Here is a 23,306-nt window from a genome sequence, read left to right as displayed (position 1 = left end):
AACATCATTTCATACTGACGTAATTAAACCGGGAGAGAACACCTCCCCATTTGAAAAGGAGAAGCAGAGGAGGATACCCATGGGACACTGACCATGGCAGTGGACCAGGAATGGTTCAGCGGCTGAAGAACACACAAGCGGCAGACTCAAGGTGAGGAACCCGCCCAGGCTGCTGGCGACTGCAGTCAAGGGATTCACACCAGGTGGCGGACTGCTGGAGACTGGCTGAAAGGCTACCAGGTATTGGAACTGGGATGCAAGAGGGTGCCAAGGGCACTGAAGATTTCTTGATTGTGCTGGTGGTTCAGATCTGAAGCTTGAGATGCTGATGGTTTGGACTCGACTCGGTGTAGCTGCAGGGGCTGGGGCTGTGCTGGAGTCAAATCCACGGACACTCGGTGACTCTGGGGGGGACTCTCTTTTGCTTCTCTTTCTCTGACTACAAGAGGCGCTTCAGGCAATTTTTGCCAAAGGCAAATCGGTCTGCCTTATGGCTACTTCCATGTAATATTGCACTATCTTTATTACATGACAATAAAGGAATCTTGAATTAAATCATTAAGTTAAAGAGCCATTCAGATTTCAATCTTACTAACACTCAACTCGCCAACAGCCTAGACACAACAATTGACGAACAACCCTGGTCAGATCTGTGTCGGGGAATTTTGATAGCTACTATCAATGCCACGTATAGATTGGTTTTTTTTATATAATTTTCTCCAGTAACTGCACCTCACCCCACAGAAATTACACCAATGTAAACCTGAATTATCAGAGATGTGTTTTAGGTGTGGAGTATAGGTTAGTTCCTTTTTACATTCTACCTCGCTTTGCAAAGGGGAGAGGCTCTTCAGGCATGACCTCTGTGAAACCCTAACTAAGATCATGGGAGTCATCTTCCCAGTCGACCCAGAGTTTTGTCTTCTGGGGAACTTTATCAAATTAAATTCATGGAAATTGTTTAGTGTGTGGCCAGGAAATGCATAGCGGTAACATGGAAGTCTGGCTCCCAACTACTCATGGATAGGAAGCTGAATATTTGCATCACACTTGAAAAGATTACATACAATCTCAGGAAGAGATATAACACCTTCCTAAAATCTGGCAGCCTTATTTAGGTACCTCAATGGCACCAGTATGGAGTTGTGTTTGCTACTAGCTAGCCAGTAGAGCTCTGTAATAATTTTAACAATGTGGTATTATCGTATCTCCATATGTTTTATTGACAGTGAGGTGGGTCAAAAGACAAAGGAGGAAAAACCCAACACCCAATCCCAACCAACCAATTTTCCCTTGCAACCGCTGCAACCGTGTCTGCCTGTCCCGCATCGGACTTGTCAGCCACAAACGAGCCTGCAGCTGACGTGGACTTTACCCCTCCATAAATCTTCGTCCGCGAAGCCAAGCCAAAGAAGGAAAATATATGTTTTATTGTACAGACTGACAATGGGATGATTTTTTTTTCAATTTTCTTCATTCTTTCTCCGTTTAATAGGACTTAGATAGAGGGGAGGGTGTGGATGGAGGGGTTTTCTTGATGATTGTTAAATATATTAAAATGATAAATAAAATATCACAAAAACTAGCCAACAGGGCAATGATTAGGCATGATGATGTTCTGCCAAGGCAGGAATTTATTGTCTTTCCCAAGTTTTTCTGAAAAGACAGGAGCTAACCCAGTGCTTGCCGAAGGTGGTTAAGTGTCAAGCACACTGGTGTAGAACACGTGTCACATTTATGCCAGTCCAGATAAAATTGATAACTTTCATTTCCTTGATCAAAAACAATGACACAGATTTGCATTGAGAATAATGCTGAAGACCCTCTTGCTTATAATGAAGGGAAATCTAACTAACTTTTGAGTTGGCAGAAATCTGGAATCCACTGGTTGTGTTTCCTGTTTCTCAATGGGCTGCACCACTGCTGCCTTCATCAGTGCAATTAGAAACCATCAGTGAATTGAAAAGAACATTACAGTTTGAGTAAATAGTTGGTCTAATGCTGCTCCACAACTTTAGATGTTTGATTAACTTAGAATTTTCTGCAGGGCATCATGGTTTTCTGCTACCACCTAGTGGCCAAAAAAGGCACCACTGCAGTGACTGAATTGGGTTACAATGACTACATTTGTGAAGCTTGGGTACAGAAACATAAGCCCAGGCTGCTGAAGGTATGGACACAATGTAGGTTTGGATGACAAATGGCCCTCAGCTTACTTTATTCTTCCAGTTCATCAGCTTTCCCATTCAAAGTTGTAGCTAGTTCTGAAAGAAATATTATCTCCCGACTTCTTTCTAATAGCTGATGCTTATTTCTGCCTGTGGCACACCAGGAGAGCTGCTGCCTCTCAACTCCTGCCTGAGACCAAGTTTACATCTAACCTCTGGTGATGTCTGCATGGAGTTTACATTCTCCCTGATGTTCATTTTCCTATCACCTCCCAAAGACCTATGGGTTTCTAGGTTTTGTGGCCACTGAAAACTGCTCCTCATGCCAAGATGAGTTGTAGAGAGAATTGATAAGTATATGGATAGAATATAACTGCAACAGAGTAATGAAGGATGAGTGCAAATGTGTCGGCCGGTGTGAATTTGGTTGGCCAAAGGACTTTATCTCTCTGTGACTCTAACTTAAAATTATTTACCCCACTGTTCCCACTGCAAAAATCACTAACATGTTGCACAATATATTAAATGGATTAAATTTGAGTTTTCAACAGGATACCAATTATTTCTTCTTTGGCTTGGCTTCGCGGACGAAGATTTATGGAGGGGGTAAAAAGTCCACGTCAGCTGCAGGCTCGTTTGTGGCTGACCAGTCCGATGCGGGACAGGCAGACACGATTGCAGCGGTTGCAAGGGAAAATTGGTTGGTTGGGGTTGGGTGTTGGGTTTTTCCTCCTTTGCCTTTTGTCAGTGAGGTGGGCTCTGCGGTCTTCTTCAAAGGAGGCTGCTGCCCGCCAAACTGTGAGGCGCCAAGATGCACGGTTTGAGGCGTTATCAGCCCACTGGCGGTGGTCAATGTGGCAGGCACCAAGAGATTTATTTAGGCAGTCCTTGTACCTTTTCTTTGGTGCACCTCTGTCACGGTGGCCAGTGGAGAGCTCGCCATATAATACGATCTTGGGAAGGCGATGGTCCTCCATTCTGGAGACGTGACCCATCCAGCGCAGCTGGATCTTCAGCAGCGTGGACTCGATGCTGTCGACCTCTGCCATCTCGAGTACCTCGACGTTAGGGGTGTGAGCGCTCCAATGGATGTTGAGGATGGAGCGGAGACAACGCTGGTGGAAGCGTTCTAGGAGCCGTAGGTGGTGCCGGTAGAGGACCCATGATTCGGAGCCGAACAGGAGTGTGGGTATGACAACGGCTCTGTATACGCTTATCTTTGTGAGGTTTTTCAGTTGGTTGTTTTTCCAGACTCTTTTGTGTAGTCTTCCAAAGGCGCTATTTGCCTTGGCGAGTCTGTTGTCTATCTCATTGTCGATCCTTGCATCTGATGAAATGGTGCAGCCGAGATAGGTAAACTGGTTGACCGTTTTGAGTTTTGTGTGCCCGATGGAGATGTGGGGGGGCTGGTAGTCATGGTGGGGAGCTGGCTGATGGAGGACCTCAGTTTTCTTCAGGCTGACTTCCAGGCCAAACATTTTGGCAGTTTCCGCAAAGCAGGACGTCAAGCGCTGAAGAGCTGGCTCTGAATGGGCAACTAAAGCGGCATCATCTGCAAAGAGTAGTTCACGGACAAGTTTCTCTTGTGTCTTGGTGTGAGCTTGCAGGCGCCTCAGATTGAAGAGACTGCCATCCGTGCGGTACCGGATGTAAACAGCGTCTTCATTGTTGGGGTCTTTCATGGCTTGGTTCAGCATCATGCTGAAGAAGATTGAAAAGAGGGTTGGTGCGAGAACACAGCCTTGCTTCACGCCATTGTTAATGGAGAAGGGTTCAGAGAGCTCATTGCTGTATCTGACCCGACCTTGTTGGTTTTCGTGCAGTTGGATAATCATGTTGAGGAACTTTGGGGGACATCCGATGCGCTCTAGTATTTGCCAAAGCCCTTTCCTGCTCACGGTGTCGAAGGCTTTGGTGAGGTCAACAAAGGTGATGTAGAGTCCTTTGTTTTGTTCTCTACACTTTTCTTGGAGCTGTCTGAGGGCAAAGACCATGTCAGTGGTTCCTCTGTTAGCGCGAAAGCCGCACTGTGATTCTGGGAGAATATTCTCAGCGACACTAGGTATTATTCTATTTAGTAGAATCCTAGCGAAGATTTTGCCTGCAATGGAGAGCAACGTGATTCCCCTGTAGTTTGAGCAGTCTGATTTCTCGCCTTTGTTTTTGTACAGGGTGATGATGGTGGCATCACGAAGATCCTGAGGCAGTTTACCTTGGTCCCAATTATTTAATGGCAGAGAAATTCCATACTAATCTAGAGTTATTTTTAGGTGCAAATTGCAATTTGATCCAATAAATATTTTACAATTCCATGTCTTTCAAATAAAGTTTACTTTCACAATAAGGATCATGGTATTTCCACAACTGGCAATGCATGTTACAATCATTTTTTTTCCACTGCCCTATGATTTCTTTTTTTGAAAGTTACCAGTAGTTAAAAAAAAAAATCATTTTCTGGTTTGCTGAATTTTCCCAAATGTATTGGCTATTTGGTGGTATCTTAAGCACAGGACACCAGCAATCTCCTTGAGCAGACTGCGAATAGAATTGATGGCAGAAAAGATTAAATCTATTTATGATTGGCTGATCTTTGTCGTCTGCTTTCTTCAAGGATTGTTTCTGCTGCTCATTGCCCAAATCAGCCCATTAATAAATGTTACATTTCTAAACAAGCTTCATTTTTTAAATATATTTCCAGATGCGTTGAAAACAGAATTCTAGTTCTGAAACTGCTGGGATTTCAATTAACACTTTGGATTATTCATTTAGCTCCTCCACCACAACTGAGAACAAATCCAATATATGCAGTGTCACCAAATTGTCACCGAGGACTGACGGATTGGCACTTACCAGGGTTCTGGCTTGGCGTAAACTCATAATGGGTTAGGGTAGCTCTAATCTGACCAAATGATTTTTGACCAGCAGAAGATGCTTCTTGTGATGGGCTCCGAATACTGCTCTGCGTAGCTTGTGTTTCTACAAACAGCGGCGTAAGAATTCTGCTACGTTGATACCAGCTTGAATCGATGCTATAATCCTAAGAAAAATGCAAATTGCAAGTTAGCGAGTAAATAACACCTTACAAAACAAGATAAGCATTAAACTTGAACAGCCCTCAACAGCTCAGACTGTCCCTCCAAAGTAATGACTGACTTTTTTTTTACTTGAAGGGCAGGAGCCATAGGAGTACATACATATCACCTTATGCACCCAGTTGCATCAACAACACTGTGTATGCAGGTAACCATAACTATACAACAGTTACAGCATAGAAACAGGCCAATTTGGCCCTCCTAGTCCATGCTGAGCACTTTCTCTCACCTAACCCCCCTGGCCTACCATAACCCTCCATTCCTTTCCTGTCCATATACATAGCCAACTTCTCCTTAAATGTTGATATCAAGTCTGCCTTTGCCACTTCATCTGGAAGCTCGATCCACACACCTACCAATCTCTGAGTAAAGAAGACCCCCTCATTTTTCCTTCAAACTTTTGCCCCCTAACTCTCAGCTCATGTCCTCTTATATCTCCGCTTTTCTTAAAGGAAAAAGCCTCTCCACGTCAACTCTATCTATAACCACAATAATTTTAAATACCTCAATCAAATCCCCTCTCAACCTCTGCACTCCAAAGAATAAAGACCTAATTTATTTAAACTTTCCCTATAACTTAGACCCTGTAACCCAGCAACATTCTAGTAAATCTCTGCACTCTCTCCAATTTGTTGGTATCTTTCCTATACTTTGGTGACTAGAACTGTACACAATACTCAAAATTTATCCTCCCCAATACCTTGTACAATTTTAACATAACATCCCAGAGATGGTACATTTACTGCACGTAGCAAAATTGAGCAAACTGGGTCTGTATTCTTTAGAATTTAGGAGGATGAGAGTGTGGTGAATGTCTGCCAAGCTGTCTGTCTCCCCTCTGGCGAGCCTTGCTGTGCATTATCTCTACTGTTAAGGACACTCCCCTTGGATATAACTGTATATGCATCTATTGTCTTTCATTAATGTACCATGAGTTTCTGCTAATAAAAGCCATAATTATTGTTTGACCACATCGTCTTTGTCTACTTCATCAACTGACACTTCAGAGAAAGACCTCATTTAAAATTACAAATGTTTTTAAAATGCCTGACAGGTTGGATACAGGGAGAATGTTCCCTATGATGGCAAATCAAGGACAGTTAGTACAGTTTGCAATATGCTACAGGCAGGTCAAGATTGAAAGGAGGAAAAAGTTCAAACAAGGAAACTCCTTGAAATTCTACTATCCCAGATGACTGTAGAACCTTGGTCATTGTATTCATTCAGAACAGAGATTAATTGCTTTCTAGGCACTGAGAGAATCAAGGAAAAGGGAAAAGAACTGGAAATTCAAAGATGTTCTTCATGAGCAACGGTGCATGCTCTTAGGGTCAGGTCACCCATTCCTGCTATTTCCTACATGTTTATAAAGAGTTAGAGCTGGATGAGGTCCTCACCCAGGATGAGACATATAAGGCAAATGAACAACTGAAAAGTGGCAAAGCAGCAGGTATGGATGGAATCCCCCCAGAGGTCTGGAAGGCTGGCGGCAAAACTCTGCATGTCAAACTGCATGAGTTTTTCAAGCTTTGATGGGAGCAAGGAAAACTGCCTCAGGACCTTCGTGATGCCATCATCATCACCCTGTACAAAAACAAAGGCGAGAAATCAGACTGCTCAAACTACAGGGGAATCACGCTGCTCTCCATTGCAGGCAAAATCTTCGCTAGGATTCTCCTAAATAGAATAATACCTAGTGTCGCCGAGAATATTCTCCCAGAATCACAGTGCGGCTTTTGCGCAAACAGAGGAACTACTGACATGGTCTTTGCCCTCAGACAGCTCCAAGAAACGTGCAGAGAACAAAACAAAGGACTCTACATCACCTTTGTTGACCTCACCAAAGCCTTCGACACCGTGAGGAGGAAAGGGCTTTGGCAAATACTAGAGCGCATCGGATGCCCCCCAAAGTTCCTCAACATGGTTATCCAACTGCACGAAAACCAACAAGGTCGGGTCAGATACAGCAATGAGCTCTCTGAGCCCTTCTCCATTAACAATGGCGTGAAACAAGGCTGTGTTCTCGCACCAACCCTCTTTTCAATCTTCTTCAGCATGATGCTGAACCAAGCCATGAAAGACCTCAACAATGAAGACGCTGTTTACATCTGGTACCGCACGGATGGAAGTCTCTTCAATCTGAGGCGCCTGCAAGCTCACACCAAGACACAAGAGAAACTTGTCCGTGAACTACTCTTTGCAGACGATGCCGCTTTAGTTGCCCATTCAGAACCAGCTCTTCAGCGCTTGACGTCCTGTTTTGCGGAAACTGCCAAAATGTTTGGCCTGGAAGTCAGCCTGAAGAAAACTGAGGTCCTCCATCAGCCAGCTCCCCACCATGACTACCAGCCCCCCCACATCTCCATCGGGCACACAAAACTCAAGACGGTCAACCAGTTTACCTATCTCGGCTGCACTATTTCATCAGATGCAAGGATCGACAACGAGATAGACAACAGACTCGCCAAGGCAAATAGCGCCTTTGGAAGACTACACAAAAGAGTCTGGAAAAACAACCAACTGAAAAACCTCACAAAGATAAGCGTATACAGAGCCGTTGTCATACCCACACTCCTGTTCGGCTCCGAATCATGGGTCCTCTACCGGCATCACCTATGGCTCCGAAAACGCTTCCACCAGCATTGTCTCCGCTCCATCCTCAACATTCATTGGAGCGCCTTCATCCCTAACATCGAAGTACTCGAGATGGCAGAGGCCGACAGCATTGAGTCCACGCTGCTGAAGATCAAGCTGCGCTGGGTGGGTCACGTCTCCAGAATGGTGGACCATCACCTTCCCAAGATCGTGTTATATGGCGAGCTCTCCACTGGCCACCGTGACAGAGGTGCACCAAAGAAGAGGTACAAAGACTGCCTAAAGAAATCTCTCGGTGCCTGCCACATTGACCACCGCCAGTGGGCTGATATCGCCTCAAACCGTGCATCTTGGTGCCTCACAGTTCGGCGGGCAGCAACCTCCTTTGAAGAAGACCGCAGAGCCCACCTCACTGACAAAAGACAAAGGAGGAAAAACCCAACACCCAACCCCAACCAACCAATTTTCCCCTGCAACCGCTGCAACCGTGTCTGCCTGTCCCGCATCGGACTTGTCAGCCACAAACGAGCCTGCAGCTAACGTGGACATTTACCCCTCCATAATCTTCGTCCGCGAAGCCAAGCCAAAGAAGATAAAGAGTTATTGCAGCAAGGTATTGCTGAGATAAAAGATCACCCATGATCCTATTATGGAGTAGAGCATTTCTCATTCTATGTCTTATATTCCTAAATAAAGGTATCAAATAATTTCCAACAGCAGGGAACTGTGAAAATATATGTGGTTAATCCAGAGTTGAATTCAAATATGATTCATTGTTAAATTCCAAAATTACATTAGAGTAAAATTATCAAATTAATTGGCAGTATGCAATGGAAAAAGGAATGAATAATAAGTCCAGTTTTACCTGCAAACATATCCAAAAAGCAACATTTAACAATTTACAAATTTCTGTTTTATGAAATCTGTGAACTTTAAAATTGCACGGCTTTTTTGCAATGACGATGAATTTACAAGAGTTTAAGTTCTATCCAAATCAAATAAACGTAAAAAATTTCTTAAGTTCTATATACCTGAAACTTGCATTCAGATAGTGGATACTCAAACATCTCTCGGGAGTAGTCAGGACTGTGGCTTGTCATTTCAAGAAGAACATTGGTAGCTATACTGAGATACTCCATCTCTATTTTGTTGCAATACAATGATCCTAAAATGGCCAACATTCTTTGAAGAGTAGCTACTGGAAGTCTACTTTCATGACTCCAGAAGTTTCTGACGTACAACCTGAATGAAAAGCAAATTATTCACTTTAAAATAGTCATTTGAAAAGCAATGTGACAATTTTCAGTAATTGTGAATATGATCAAACTGTAGCAATGTTTTATCAATAAGTGAGTAGTTACATACTGTAGAGCAGGATTTTCGTCAGTCAGCCCCTGAAGTAATACATTCTTTGCAATCTTGAATATTTCTTTTGAGTCAGGATCAGATTGACTCTCTGGATCTCTGAAGAGATGGGAGGAGATTTAACCACAATCACTTCATGAAATATTCAATTATTTTGTGCAGACGTTCTTATCAACAAACTACAATAAGCAGGGCAGGGAGCAGGGGTAGGGTGGGGAGGATGTTTTGTCACATAACAATTGTGAACATACATACTTTGAATTAATCTAAAGTGAAACACCATGGTTGAAGTAAAAACATAATGCTGGAGAAATTCAGCAGATCAGTGTACTTTATATAGAAAAAGATAAAGATACATAACCAATATTCAGCCTTATTGGTGTGCCCTCCCTCCTTTATTCACCTATTACCTCCTACCAGTGGGACTGTGTTCCTCTCCCTGCCCTTCCCCCCACCATTTTGTTCAGGCACCTGCCCACATTTTGTCCACACCATGATGAAGGGCTCAAGTCCGAAACATTGGTTATGTATCTTTATCTTTGCTATATAAAGTCCACTGTTTGAAATGCTGAGTTTGTCAGGCATTGTGTTTTTGAATTAATCTACTTCAGCTTCAAGCTTACATACAAGGAATATGATCGGTTTGATTATTACAGAAGAAGAATTTTTGACATTCCAAATTCACCCATTTTACACTTTAACTCAACCAGCCCAAACATCTAATAGCAGATTTTTCAATAATGTCTGAGCAAAAATATTTTTCATTAGATCAGATTTATATCAGTTAGTCATCCTACTGAAAGTCACCCCCTTTAGCAGCTTGGTCTGAAACATGGACAATGTCTTAATGGTGCTGGTTGAACACAAGCTGACAGCAGGTGAGGTTACTGATGAGACAGCACCTTCCAATCTTTTGCTGTTGATTAAGACCAGGTCAGTAATTGTCCTGATTGGATTTATTCTTTTGTGGATAAAATACGGCAAGTTTCCACATTGTTAATGGATGCCTGTGATGTAACTTCACTAGAAATGTGGCAAATGTTCAGTGGATCCATTGGAATGCTGTCATCCCTTTCAGCATTTGCTGTGTCCAGTGGAATCAACCATTTCTTTACACCACGTGGCATGAACTGATTTAACGAATGATTGCCTTTTGGCACTCAGGAAGAGCTACAATGCTGAAGAAGGATGACAAAGACTCAGACTTGTCTTTTGCACTCAGGTGATGACCACCACAATTACTGAGAATGGAGACTGGGAACTTCAAGGATTTCTCCTCAATCTTGTTAATTATTTAAATGCCAAAAATGAGCTTTCTTCTTGTTGGTTCTTTCATCATCTTCCACAAGTTCAGTCTGCATGTTTGACAGCACTGTTAGTGGTTTGGAACCACCATGGCACTTCACTATTGTAATCCTCCATTTTAGATTCGCTATTCAGACAAATTAATATTTATCCATTTGTCACTTTTTATATTTAACACACAATAGCAATGATTCATCATCTTAGATGGCACTCAGCAGATTTACTAGCTTATAGGTGACTTGATGCCAGACACACTGTGTGCATTGTGCCACCATCTATGACATCTGGCCTACAATAGGTGCTTCAAGCTTATGTTATTCTTAATCTTTATTTTGATATATTATATTTTAGAGACACTGGGGGGGGGGGGGGTTTGGAACAGGGAAAGACACACAGATAACAAGATTTTGGAGACAGCCTGTCTGTACTTCAAAGCCATAAAACAGCTTGTTTAATGTTCAATTGAAATACATATATCCCACTCCACCCATCTCCTCCCCCTAAAGCCCCAAGAAAGAATGAAAAAGATGCAAGATGTAAGACCAGAGATTGTCCAGAGAGTCCCTTTCCAGAGATCATATTTACCATCAAATAAAGGAGGACACCAAGAATTGAGATTACCTGAGAAATGATTAAACATTCATTCCAACACTGCAAATACGGGTGCCGTATTTTCCAAAATATCTATCTATTCTTTACGCTATATGTAATTTTCTCAAGTGGTATACAACTATGAATTTTGGCATTCCATCTCTCCATTTCTAAGTCTGTATCTGATTTCCAAGTTATAGCAATACATTTCCTAGATATTGCTAAGGCAATTTTTACAAACTTTATTTGATACATATTCAATCTTAATTTAGGTGCAATACCTTTAATATTACCAAACAGAAATAGCATTGAATCCTGCAGGAATTTGATCCCTGTTATTTGTTCTAATAAATTACTCACATCAAGACAGAAAGGTTTTACTTTAGGACACTGCCAAGCAGAATGCAAAAATTAACAAACCTCTTTTCCACATCTAAAACACAAATCTGATAATATATAGTTCAATCTATGTAACTTTTGTGGGGTAAGGTATAATTGATGTAACAGGTTATAATGTACCAACCTATTTCTTGCACTAATTGTATTTGTCAAACTATCCCTACACTACTCCGTCCAATTTTGCAGATCTATTTGCCTATTCAAATCAACTTCCCATCTCTCTCTTGACTTGTCCATCCCATAACTAGCAAAGTCACAAGTTCCGTAACCTCTATGCAAGAAAGAGGGAGGAGAGGGGGGGGAAATCATTCGTATGAAGAAACATTTCTATGAAAGCAACTTGATGAGAATTTGTGAATTTTAAGAAGACTGGTGACTCCCTGTCTCTCCTACAATATAATTACTTCTGAACATCAGTTTGCACTCAAGATTTCTAAGACTGAACTTCAAATTGACTTTTCAGACTGTGACTAAGCTGTAATGGTTTGGGTGATCTACACACATATACATATATACTTGTGCATAGTTGAGCTTAAGTTTAGATTTAAGTAAGATGTTATATTAGTAATAGTTATTAATAAATATTATTATTTTAAGATATCATTGTCTTGGTGAATTTCTATTGCTGCTGGTCTATGATGCAACAAAATGAAAAAGAAAATTGCCCTGGATGTTGATGGAGCAATCTGGGCTATTGGTAGATAGGCCTGACTAGGCCCACCTCACTGACAAAAGGCAAAGGAGGAAAAACCCAACACCCAACCCCAACCAACCAATTTTCCCTTGCAACCGCTGCAATCGTGTCTGCCTGTCCCGCATCGGACTTGTCAGCCACAAACGAACCTGCAGCTGACGTGGACTTTTTACCCCCTCCATAAATCTTCGTCCGCGAAGCCAAGCCAAAGAAAAGAAAAGATTATTTTATGTCTATGAATATTTACATTTGAAAATCTAAGTACAGTAAAATCCTTGGTTTCCCGCATCTACCAGGATAAGTAGATAAGTACCAGGTTTTTCCGGTTGCTTGAGATTGCTTGAGAACCAATGGCAAAGTGCGCCAATTTTAAACAAGTATTTTTTACCTATTTATTTTCCACAATTTTTTTAGTCAGTTGCTTGAATTTCAGATAACAGGAGGGAGGGAGTTTCAATGTGTATTACAAAATCAAATGTGGAAAAGAATTATGAAACCAAGTAAAATGTTAACATACACTGGATAACAATTTTTTTCAAAAGGTTTGGTTCCTGACAACAATTTCATGTTTATGATAGACAGTTTCAAGTTGAACACAAAAATAATTTCAGATTTGAGGTTCTTGGGAGTCACTATCTCGGAAGATCTTTCCTGGAACCAACACACCAATGGCATCATGAAGAAAGCCTCTACTTCCTCAGGAGTTTGCGGAGGAGGTAGTGGAGTTGTTCAAGTGAACCAGTAGGAACTTGAAGGGCCAACGTGGCCTGTTTCCATGCTGTAAACGGTTATATGGTTATATCTTACTAAGTTCCACAGAATGCTTCCTTCAATCAATTTTTGATACATAACAATCAATGGAGAAGTATTGTTAACATGGTGGGTAATCCAGATTCATTTGTATGGCTTTTTTTGCTGGATTTATTTTGTTATTATTCCCATACCTGTAATTGTCATGTATCCACTTCAGAGTATCATACATTCTCTCTCGGCAAATGGGAGATGGATGGGAAATGAATGCAGTCACTGAGCTAACTAGTTCTTTCAGTTCCACGGGCTTTAGTTTGGCTACAATCTTATATAAAATGTCCAAAGAAACTTTCTGCCGTTCTTCATCCCTTAAAAAGACAGAATTACATTTTAACAATGTTTTAAGGGCTATAATTTCTTGTAAAGTTATCTAAATCACATGACTATTGAGCCATTTATATTGTAAACTGATATTTTCAAAATTAAAATTAACTTGAGACTTTGTAAGGCAACTCTACAAATTCTAAAGTCACGTTTAAAACTGCACAGACCCAACCACTTCAACAAAATGTGAAATGACAGAGGACGCATCTCACCGATGACCCAGGATCTGTACAAAGTCCTTGCTCTTCAGCTGTAGATAAATATCAGGTATTTCTTCCGCTCGATGCATCACTACTTCCAGGCAGTGTGTTTTCAGTACACCATACAGCTTAGGTAATAGGAAAAATACTGCATTCAGAAACCTTGAATGTAAAGGAAAACAAAACACTTGAGAACCTCAGGCATTAGATCAGTCTTTTAAAAATAATCAATTCAAAAAAACCAACACCTATAGGGATTAGTATATGACATGTAAGTGAATTTTCTGGTTGCCTGAGATTGCATGTTGCGTGATTGGCAAAATATAGAGATGCACGCCAATTTTAAACTTGCATATTTTTTTACCCATTTATTTTCTGCTTTATTTTCCCGGTTGCTTGAGGTACCCACATTCGTGAATTTTGGATAACAGGGGTTTTAATGTAGCAGTTTCTGTAAAAGCACATTACTAAAAAGACATTATCTCAAGATTGATCCCCAAATACCAAATTAATAAATAAAAGAAAGGATAACCCCATCCTAATACATCTTGTAAAAATCTGGAAGGAAATTAATGATTGTGTCAGTAAAGAGATTGTAATATCACCAAAAGCACCCTTAATACATAATGAACTGATGTCTATGAATATAGGTAACAAAATTCTGGATATTTGACACTGAAAGGGGATTCAAACTATTGAGGATTGCTATGAGAATAGACAGCTCATGTCCTTTGAACAAATGAAGGATAAATATCATTTGTCAAATGGAACCTTTCACTACTTTCTAGTTAAGATCCTTCCTGAGGGAAAAATGGGGCCCTACCATGACTCCACCTGAAGGGAACAAGGTGAAAGGTTTACTTCGACTGGGAAGCGCTCCCAAATTTATATACAGAATGTACTTTGTACTTCAATGCCTGCAAAGATCGAGGGAGAGGTGGGAGTCGGACTTGGGAATAATGATCGATGAAGAGTGTTGGTCAGATTTAAGTAGGGAAAGTGTAACATCGGTGATCAATGCCAGACTAAGATTGGTACAATACAATTTCTTACACCAATTATATCTCTCACCACAAAAATTAAATCAAGAAAAACCAGAGATATTGGAAATGTGCTTCAGGTGTGGGTTAGAAATTGGTACCTTTACATGGATCTGCAAGAAGGTGAGATCCTTTTGTGTCTGTTCCTGTAACCCTAGTTAATACATTAACTAGGATTACAGGAACAGACTTCCCGCTGGATCCGGAGTTGTATTTGTTGGGAAATCTAGAGTACATGGGCAGATCATTAACTAAATTCCAAATTAAATTTGTAGATATTGCCCTGCCTGTAGCAAAAACAATGCATTGCGATCACCTGGAAGTCCGACTCCCCCCGCTCATCACTCGATGATCGACAGAGATGCACAACTGTGTGCCCATGGAGAAAATAACATATAATTTAAGAAATAAATACGATACTTTTGCCAAAATATGGCAACCTTATCTACAGCACTTTGGTGCAAAGCTATAGCAACAGCCCACAGTTCTAAAAAGCTAACAAAATACATGAAGCATCTCAAAGAGTGGAATTAGATTAGAAAGACTGGCGGTACACTGAATTTTTCTTTTCTTTTTACCATTTTTCTGTTTGTTACTTTAATTGCTTTAGTTGCTTAATTTTCAAAGTTTTGAGGGGAGGGAAGGAAATTGTAAGTAAGCTGACAGTGTTTGTATCTGAGAAGTGAATTATACTAAAAGAGAATGTAAATACATTAAAAAGAATTGTTTTTTTTTCAGATGGGATACAATGTTTGTTTTGGAAAAATTGAAAAATAAAATTTTCAAAAAAAATTGATCCTTCACCCCTTCATGGCATCTTAAAACTTGTTTGTCTCTAACTTTACCTATTTCTATTAACCAAACTTTATTTTTCTCACTGCAAAAATTGTGCTAAAATGCTGGGAATTGTTACTTTCTCTGAATAACTAGTTTTGGAGGAATGCCTGATATTGAAGTTAAGGTACAATGTGGGAAGGTTAAAGGTGACAATTTAACAGTTAAAGTATTTTATAGCTTTACAGTACAGGGAATATCTTACAATCAAACAAAAGAAAAATACTGGAAATATCCAGCCAGTCAGACAGTACATGTGGAAGCAGAAACAGATCAAAGTTCTTTGATTTTTATTCAGAACAGGCTTTATCATGACACCAGGCTGTGTGTCTTGCACACTTTTTATTTTAAGGGACATATGTGCAATCATCCAAATGCAATTAATGCAAAGATTCCATGCCCTAGAATGTTCATTCATCTGTCACATTATATCAGGTACATATTGAATCTTGAGAAAAAGGGATAATTACACAAGAGTGATTAAAGCCGTTTAAGTGTCAGTTAACCAGAATGCATCATTACGCTGTTGAATATTGTCTCAGAATAATATTAATTGAATTTATGGAATAATAGTAAGTGAATTTACAGTTAAATCAAAATATTAACAATTAGTTTGCCAAAGTGGATCTTTTAAAACCAAAATCAAGGAATTATACCATAAAATATTACAGCACAGAAACAGTCCTCTTCGGCCCTTCTAGACTGTGCCAAACCTTTTTTTTTGCCTAATCCCACTGACCATACCTCTCCTATCCATGTACCCATCCAAATTCCTCAAATATTAAAATTGAACCCATATACACCACTTCAGCTGGAAACCTGTTCCACACCCCTACCACTCTCTGTGTGAAGAAGTTCCCCCTCATGCTCCCCCCTAAATGCTCCCCCCTAAACTTTCACTCTTTACCCGTGTACTCTGATTTGTATCTCACCTACCAAGTGGAAAAAGCCTATTGTGGCTATCTGCTACAAAGAAACATGCACACTCACAGTGTGGGAGGTTAAGCTCTGTCTTTATTGAGGCTGAAAATGCTCCTTTTATACAGTTGGAGTTCTCGCCGTTTGGTTGATTAGCTGACATCACTCTCATAAATAACAAAAATGGGATTCCCACCCATGGGAACATTCTTACATATCAATACCCTTCTTCCCCAGCCTGGAGTTGCTCTGTTAGCAGGGCAGCCTGACCAGTACCATTTTAGGGCTGCTGGTCTGGTATTGCCCCAGCTTCCAACTGTGTCAGTGAGTTATGGCGCTGTCTGTTACCACGCGTTATGCCGGCCTGATCTCCATGGTTGTGGGCCACCACACTATCTACATTTACTCTATCTACCATCAGTCTTCCCGGTTACAAATTTTTAATCATTACCTGTCAGCGAATGGAGGGAAATGCTTCACAATCTTACTCAAACACACAATAAACTTGTCCTCCTTTGTGGAATGAAGCTGCTGTAATTCTTTAGCAATTGTATCATGAATGGGGATATCAATTTTCTGGAAAACAAAAGTTTGACACTAAATATCAAAATAGTGAATTTTCAAAACTCTAACCAACAGGTCATCATGGTAATTAACAAGATTTGCACTGTGAAAATATTCTGTAGATCAAGATTGGGGACAGATGGACAACCTATCCCAAATCTCATCTGCTGATTTTACTTGCCTGTTCAAAGAGGATTATTACACGATTCTCAGATACTGTTCAGAAATTTAATTATGTAACTGTCAACTTAAAATTGGTGCCTTTTTAAAGAGCAGAGGCTTCCAAACCATTGAATTCACACAATAAAGGGAGTTACTGTTTTTGGGAGTGCTTTATTCCAACGTACATCAGCTTCAGCATAACAGGAAAAAAAGGACTGTGAGTGATTTTTTTTAAAAGAGAATGTTTTTCTCAAACAGCCAAGTGCTCACCTGTACAACTCCAAGCTATTGAACATTACTGCATTTATGATTTGTATATTGATGTTATCAGAAAATTTAAAAAACTACAGATGCCAGAAACTAATACAAAATCAAAATATGCAAAAGCTCAGTGGGTCAAGCAAGCATGTGTAAAAGCAAAATGTGTAAGTTGACATTTTAGGTTGAGACCCTGTATCAAGACAGAGGGAACAAGAAAGGTTGTCAGCATTTAATAGCACGAATACTGATGGGACAGAGGCAGGTACGAGATCTCATATTTTGTTGGGTAAGAACAGACAACTTTCTCCTTATAAAATATTCATCAAAATCAAAGATATATTTGTTATTTCAAAATGCTTACTTTGTCCGCTAAGTGTTGGAGGACAAGGCCAAAGACCTCAGCAGCTGCTCCATACACCTCTTTGTATCTTGTGAAGGAAATGTTTTGCGCCAATCTCTGGAAATACCTGACAGAAAGCAAACTTTTAGTTGAACAATCAGCTAGAATAGTTAGTAATTTTCACAAAAAGTATGTTCCGATTTTTCATTAAGAGATAGTTCAAAGTTCAAATTTATTGTCAGAGTACATCACATATTTCTGGGAGATTCTTTTTCCTGTGGGCCAGACAGAATTTCTATTTATCATTAGTGCAAAACACTGTATTCAAGAAAAAGATAGGTATACAAGACAGAAATGTAAATAAACAAGTCAAATATAGAAAAAAAATCAGTAATAAATAACGTGCAAAGTAAATGAGTCTCTGATTAAGTCTGTTGTTTTGAAGTCTGATGGTGGAGAGGTAACAACTGTTCGTGAACCTGGTGGCATGAGTCTTGTGGCACCTACACAGCTTTCCTGATGGCAGCAGAGAGAACAGAGCATGCCCGGGTGGTGTGGATCCTTGATTCCTGCTGCTCTCCAATGACAGTATTCCATATCGATTTTAATAGTGAGGAGAATTTTGTCTATGATGTACTTGGTTGCATCCACTATCTTTTGCAAGGCTTTCTGCTTAGATTTATTGGTGCGCCCATATCAGGCCGTGATGCAGCCAGTCAACACACTTTTCATTATACATCAGTAAAAGTTTGCTGATACTGAACCTCCACAAACTTCTGAGAAGTAGAAGCACTGACATGCTTTATTCAAGATGATATTAGTATTTGGGGTCCAGGAAAGGTTCTCCGAGATAGTGACTCTCAGGAATTTAAATTTGCTCACTCTCTCCTGCTTTGATTCCCCCCAATCATTTTAATGCTGGCTTTCCCTACCTGAAGTCTACAATCAGTTCCTTAGTTTTGGTGACATTGAATGAGAGGTTATTGTTAATGCACCATTCAGCCAGGTTTTCAATCTTACTGTGGAACCATCAGCAAATTTGTAAATGATATTGTTGTACTATGGTATGTAGATGTAGGTGTAAAGCAAGTAGACCAGGGCCAGGTTTGCAGCCCCGTGGTGCTCCTGTGCTGTTGGACATTATGGAGATGTTCTTGCTCATCTGCACTGATTGGCTCAAATATTTAGCATCTACCTAAATATACTGCTTTAAATTAAAGCTATACACACAAACCTGCAATTCTTCTTGCAACAGTTTGATCTGCAGAATATGACATCAGGAGTAGCAATACAAACATATGAAGAAACAAGGTTGATGATCTGGCACTCTTTAGAGTGACGAAGGATAAGAGGGGCATAGTTCAGGTGGACAGCTAGCATCTTTTTCATAGTGCAACAACAGCAAATACCAGAGGACCATTGGTTCAAGGTGAGTGGAGGAAAGTTTATGGAAGATGTCAGAGGTAAGATTTTTATACAGTGATTGGAGCTTTGAATACATTTCCAAAGATGTTGGTGGAGGTTGGTACAATAGGGAAATTCAAAAGACTCAAAGACACATGGATGCAAGAAAAATTGAGGGTTACAGTTGTGACGTAGGGAAAATTAGATTTTTGTGGAGTAGGTTTCCATAGGTCAGCACACCTTAGGTCGAAGGGCCTGTATTGTTCTGTAATGTTCTATGTTCTATATCAAATAGGTAGTTGATGTTCCACATGGACAGCTCAAAAATGTCCATGCACATTCAGAATGGAGAATTCATACAACTTGAACATATTGTGATAGGATATGTGCACTATTCAAAAATGTAACACTTAATGTCTCTTTATGAAACACAATGACCAGAAAACAGAGTTCATCATGAAGCATGGTTTAATTGTTACTAAATGCTTTACACAGCATCGATTACTATTTTATATCAGTCACAGAATCTTGAATGTGTCCTAATTTGCAGAATTACTTTTCTCTTACCTTTCACTGTCAATTTCACATTTTGGATCATATGGGGGGAAGTTATTGGCAAGAACAATGCCAAGCAACTGGATGCCCACAGAGTTGTCTTTGGCATTTGGATTCTTTCCAGCAAATCGATCGAAGATCAAGCTGCACAATGTTAGATATGAAAATAAAATATACATCACCAAATACATCACGTGTCTATAGGTGAATGTCATGTGCCACAATACTGTCCTTTACATAAAGTAACCACAGAGCTTCCAAAAAAAAACATTTCCTGTAAAAGGAAATTTCCATTTTTCTAACTTAGATTCTTATAAATTCTTTCTTTAGTAAACTGTCCCCGAGGAAGGAATGGGTTCTATTTCTTTCAGATGTCAATATTATCCACAAACCAGAAAATACACAAATATCACTCAAATGTAGATTCAAGTACCAACCCAAATTAGTGGCAAAAAATCTAGGTTAATTTGCTTGTGTTGAATGCTATGCACAAATTCAATACTCTATTTCCTATATTTTCAGCTTTTAATTGGGTATAAAGCAAATTTTTAAAACAAATTTAAAGACTGATAAAGTTAAGTTGCTGGTTCAAGCATTAATCCAGCTGAATTGTTTCTTAATCTCTGGATCTTTTTGATTATTTTCTATGCTCTGACAGCTCAAAGGGATTAAACCAGTTGGATTTATTGGTCTACTAAGCATGTGCCAACCATCAAGCGCCCATTTACACCCATCCCATTTTATGCTTCCTTCACTTACATTAATTCCACCTCAAATTGTACCACTTACCAAGATGCACCACATAACCTACTGACCTGCAGATGTTTGGTTTGTGCCACACAATCATAGGGAGAATGTGTAAACTCCACACAGACAGCGCCAGAGGACAGGATTGAACATGGGACACTGGAGCCGTGAGGCAACAGCGATACCGCCTGTACCACTCTGGTGCCCCTACTTGGAAAGTTATGTCCATGGGACATTCTGTCACAGAACCCACTACTCACCTGTAAGGAATAGACAGGCAATCCTTCCAGCATTCAACTACTGTCTTAATGATTTCCAGGTTGTGCCTGAATACTGGCCTCTTATCATGAAAGCAATTCTTCATCAGAAATTCCAGCAAGCGATTTGCTAGAATCTCATTCTTTGGATTTCCCTAAAAAAATTAAAATAAATTACATTTCTTCCTGATCAGTGAAACCTGGGATTTGGGAGATTCCAAGTTACCTTGGCAGGGGTAGGAGAAGGTGGGTCCAACTTATCAAGTTAACATTTACAGAAAATAATCAAACTCTAATGAAAATACATCTCAAGATTGACAAAGGGGGTAAAAATTATGCCGAACCTATTCAAAACTCGAGTTTGATCATACCTGAACTAATGCAAACACTTATAGATGCTCTGTCACACAAAGACTATATTGGTCTCTGAATGAGCGCACTTGCCATGTGCTCATGGATACATCACAAACCAAAATTATACTGAATACAATAGTAAAAGAATGTTTTGATCAAAATTTTCAAAGGGTTAAGGGGTCATTGGGGAATAGTCTTAAAATATATTACAGCACAGGAACAGGCCCTTTGTCCCACGATGACTATGCCAAACATGATATCCAAATTAAACTTAAAATATGAATATGACCCAAATTACTCAGGGGCAAAACTGGGAAATAGTTTACACAGAAAGAATGGCAGAAGCTTGAAGTTCTTGCCTGCAATTGCAACGTTAATTCACTTGTAGATTTGAATTTAAGAATAATTGTTAACTGCATTCAGGGAAGGGGAAGATTATTGTTAGGTCAGACATCAGGCACGATATAATTAAGCAAGATCAAGGAATTAACTGGCTTAGTCCAGTCCCGATGATCATCCTTTTAGTGAATATTTCATTACTCATATTTCCCAGACGTTTTTCCATAATAACTTGGTGTCTTCTCAATAATTCTCTTACTATGACTACTGAGTCTGTCTTCATTACATTTTAGGTGTTCATTCCAAAACAATACTGTGTGTTGCATCAATTTATTTCCTTAATCTTCTCTCTGCTTCTTTTGCCAATTACCTTAAATATGTGTTCTCAGATCACAGACTCTCCCACCCAATTCTTCTTTTTAAATCAAGGTTCTTCATCTTTTTGAAAGCCTGTTAAATCTTATTTACACCTCTCTGCTCTGAAAACAAGCTCAGCTTCTCCACCTCACCATAAAATCAAAACCTATCACCATTCCAGAATTCATCACAACCTTCTACAAGGCCTCTCCATCCTCTTAAAATGGATAAAATACTAAAGACTGTTTCTGTCTTTCTCAGCATTTATAGTATTTCCAGGTTTCATGCCATTAAATTTATGCCTGGTCCCAGTTACTTGTATATATCCATCAGTCAGGGGCCATCAATATATACCTATTTTGGAACAAAAAACAACTGCTCACATCTACCCTTTGCTTTCATGCCTTTTACCCAAATGGATCTCGACTTTGGCAGTGAACTGTTATATACAACATTAACCTCATCATCTTCATTGACCAACTCTCTCAACAATCTCAAACATCTTTGTCAGATATGATTTCCACAAACAAATCCATTATTTGGATCTAGCCTGCTAAATTCAGAATGCAGGTAGCAGAAAAATAGTTCCATGCACCAATGAATAATCTAATCACACATTGTCCGCACAATTGGGCATTATTTAGATCCAAACTATAGGTGCTAAAACTTTTTGATTCAGATCATTGGAAATGTGCCCTTGTCTTTTTAAGTGAGTTACAGAAATCTGAGATAATATCATAGGCTTCCATGGAACTGATGGTGAATGTAAAATTCCACTGTTGAATTTATAAATACAGGCAATGAGTAGTTCAAAGAACCACAAAGGAAGAGAATGGTTTGAGGCACATGGATAAATAGGAGATAAACTTGTCTAACATTTAAAACTTAACAATAGTTATTGTACATTGCCAAATGTGATGCACTTTCACACAATCTCAAAATAAGCATTATGATATTGAATAAAGTAATTCAGCCCACAAACCGATGCAAATGTTCATTATTTTAATTGTAAAATAGATGAATGAGATATTTCTGTACCTTCGGGGTAGCCACACTTGACCAAGACAGAAGGGTAACCACAATTTCTACCACCATGTAGTGAATGCCATCTCCTCCATTATTACCGGAAACCACTAACTGGAGCAAAGGCCCCAACCATTCTTGTGCATATGGCTGGAAAATCTAAACAGCAATCAGATTTAATTGACTTTAGTACAAAAGGATTCAAAAGAACACTTTCAGGTTAAAATTTGTAAAATTAAAAAGATTATTTTGTGTCCTAGCTCTTATTAAAGATCAAGCAGCAGAACATTTCTCCAAATTTCTCGGTCCATTCCCCAGAATTACAAAATTGCTTTCAGAAACATATGAGAATTTTAATTGAATTAGTTCATCTTATTGAACAATTCACCTGAACAGCATGGGAAAAAAGAGATAAACTTCATGAATCTGGTATGCTCAGGATTTTTTAAATATCAGTCCAGTGTATCTTCTGGTCTATTAGATGTTGTTCTTACTAATGTTTTAACACACACTTTTCTTCAAACATTACACGATACAATACGAGTTTTTTTTCTCCCGTCCAATGAACCCAGTAAGTTAAAAGGAAATAGGGAAAGAGGTCTGGCTAA

The 23,306-nt window shown here is 39.6% G+C and overlaps 1 protein-coding gene across 3 annotated transcripts in view; it reads right to left on the bottom strand.

Moving 5' to 3' along the window:
* prkdc (protein kinase, DNA-activated, catalytic subunit) overlaps positions 1 to 23,306 on the bottom strand; it is a 287,184-nt gene that overhangs the window by 89,383 nt on the left and 174,495 nt on the right. For all 3 annotated transcript variants that reach the window (XM_069921531.1, XM_069921532.1, XM_069921533.1), the window contains exons 49-58: positions 22,714 to 22,857; positions 20,629 to 20,780; positions 19,634 to 19,765; positions 17,684 to 17,789; positions 16,787 to 16,911; positions 13,556 to 13,705; positions 13,154 to 13,327; positions 9,221 to 9,319; positions 8,887 to 9,097; positions 5,019 to 5,205 (exon numbers count right to left, since the gene is read on the bottom strand). In XM_069921531.1, the coding sequence (XP_069777632.1) occupies positions 5,019 to 5,205; positions 8,887 to 9,097; positions 9,221 to 9,319; positions 13,154 to 13,327; positions 13,556 to 13,705; positions 16,787 to 16,911; positions 17,684 to 17,789; positions 19,634 to 19,765; positions 20,629 to 20,780; positions 22,714 to 22,857 (1,480 nt within the window). The remainder of the gene's footprint in view (positions 1 to 5,018; positions 5,206 to 8,886; positions 9,098 to 9,220; positions 9,320 to 13,153; positions 13,328 to 13,555; positions 13,706 to 16,786; positions 16,912 to 17,683; positions 17,790 to 19,633; positions 19,766 to 20,628; positions 20,781 to 22,713; positions 22,858 to 23,306) is intronic.

The sequence above is a fragment of the Narcine bancroftii genome, chromosome 2, assembly GCF_036971445.1.
Source record: "Narcine bancroftii isolate sNarBan1 chromosome 2, sNarBan1.hap1, whole genome shotgun sequence".
In the NCBI taxonomy this organism is placed as follows: Eukaryota; Metazoa; Chordata; class Chondrichthyes; order Torpediniformes; family Narcinidae; genus Narcine; species Narcine bancroftii.
Note: the sequence above shows the minus strand (reverse complement) of the source record. Positions and strands in the feature narration are given on the sequence as shown.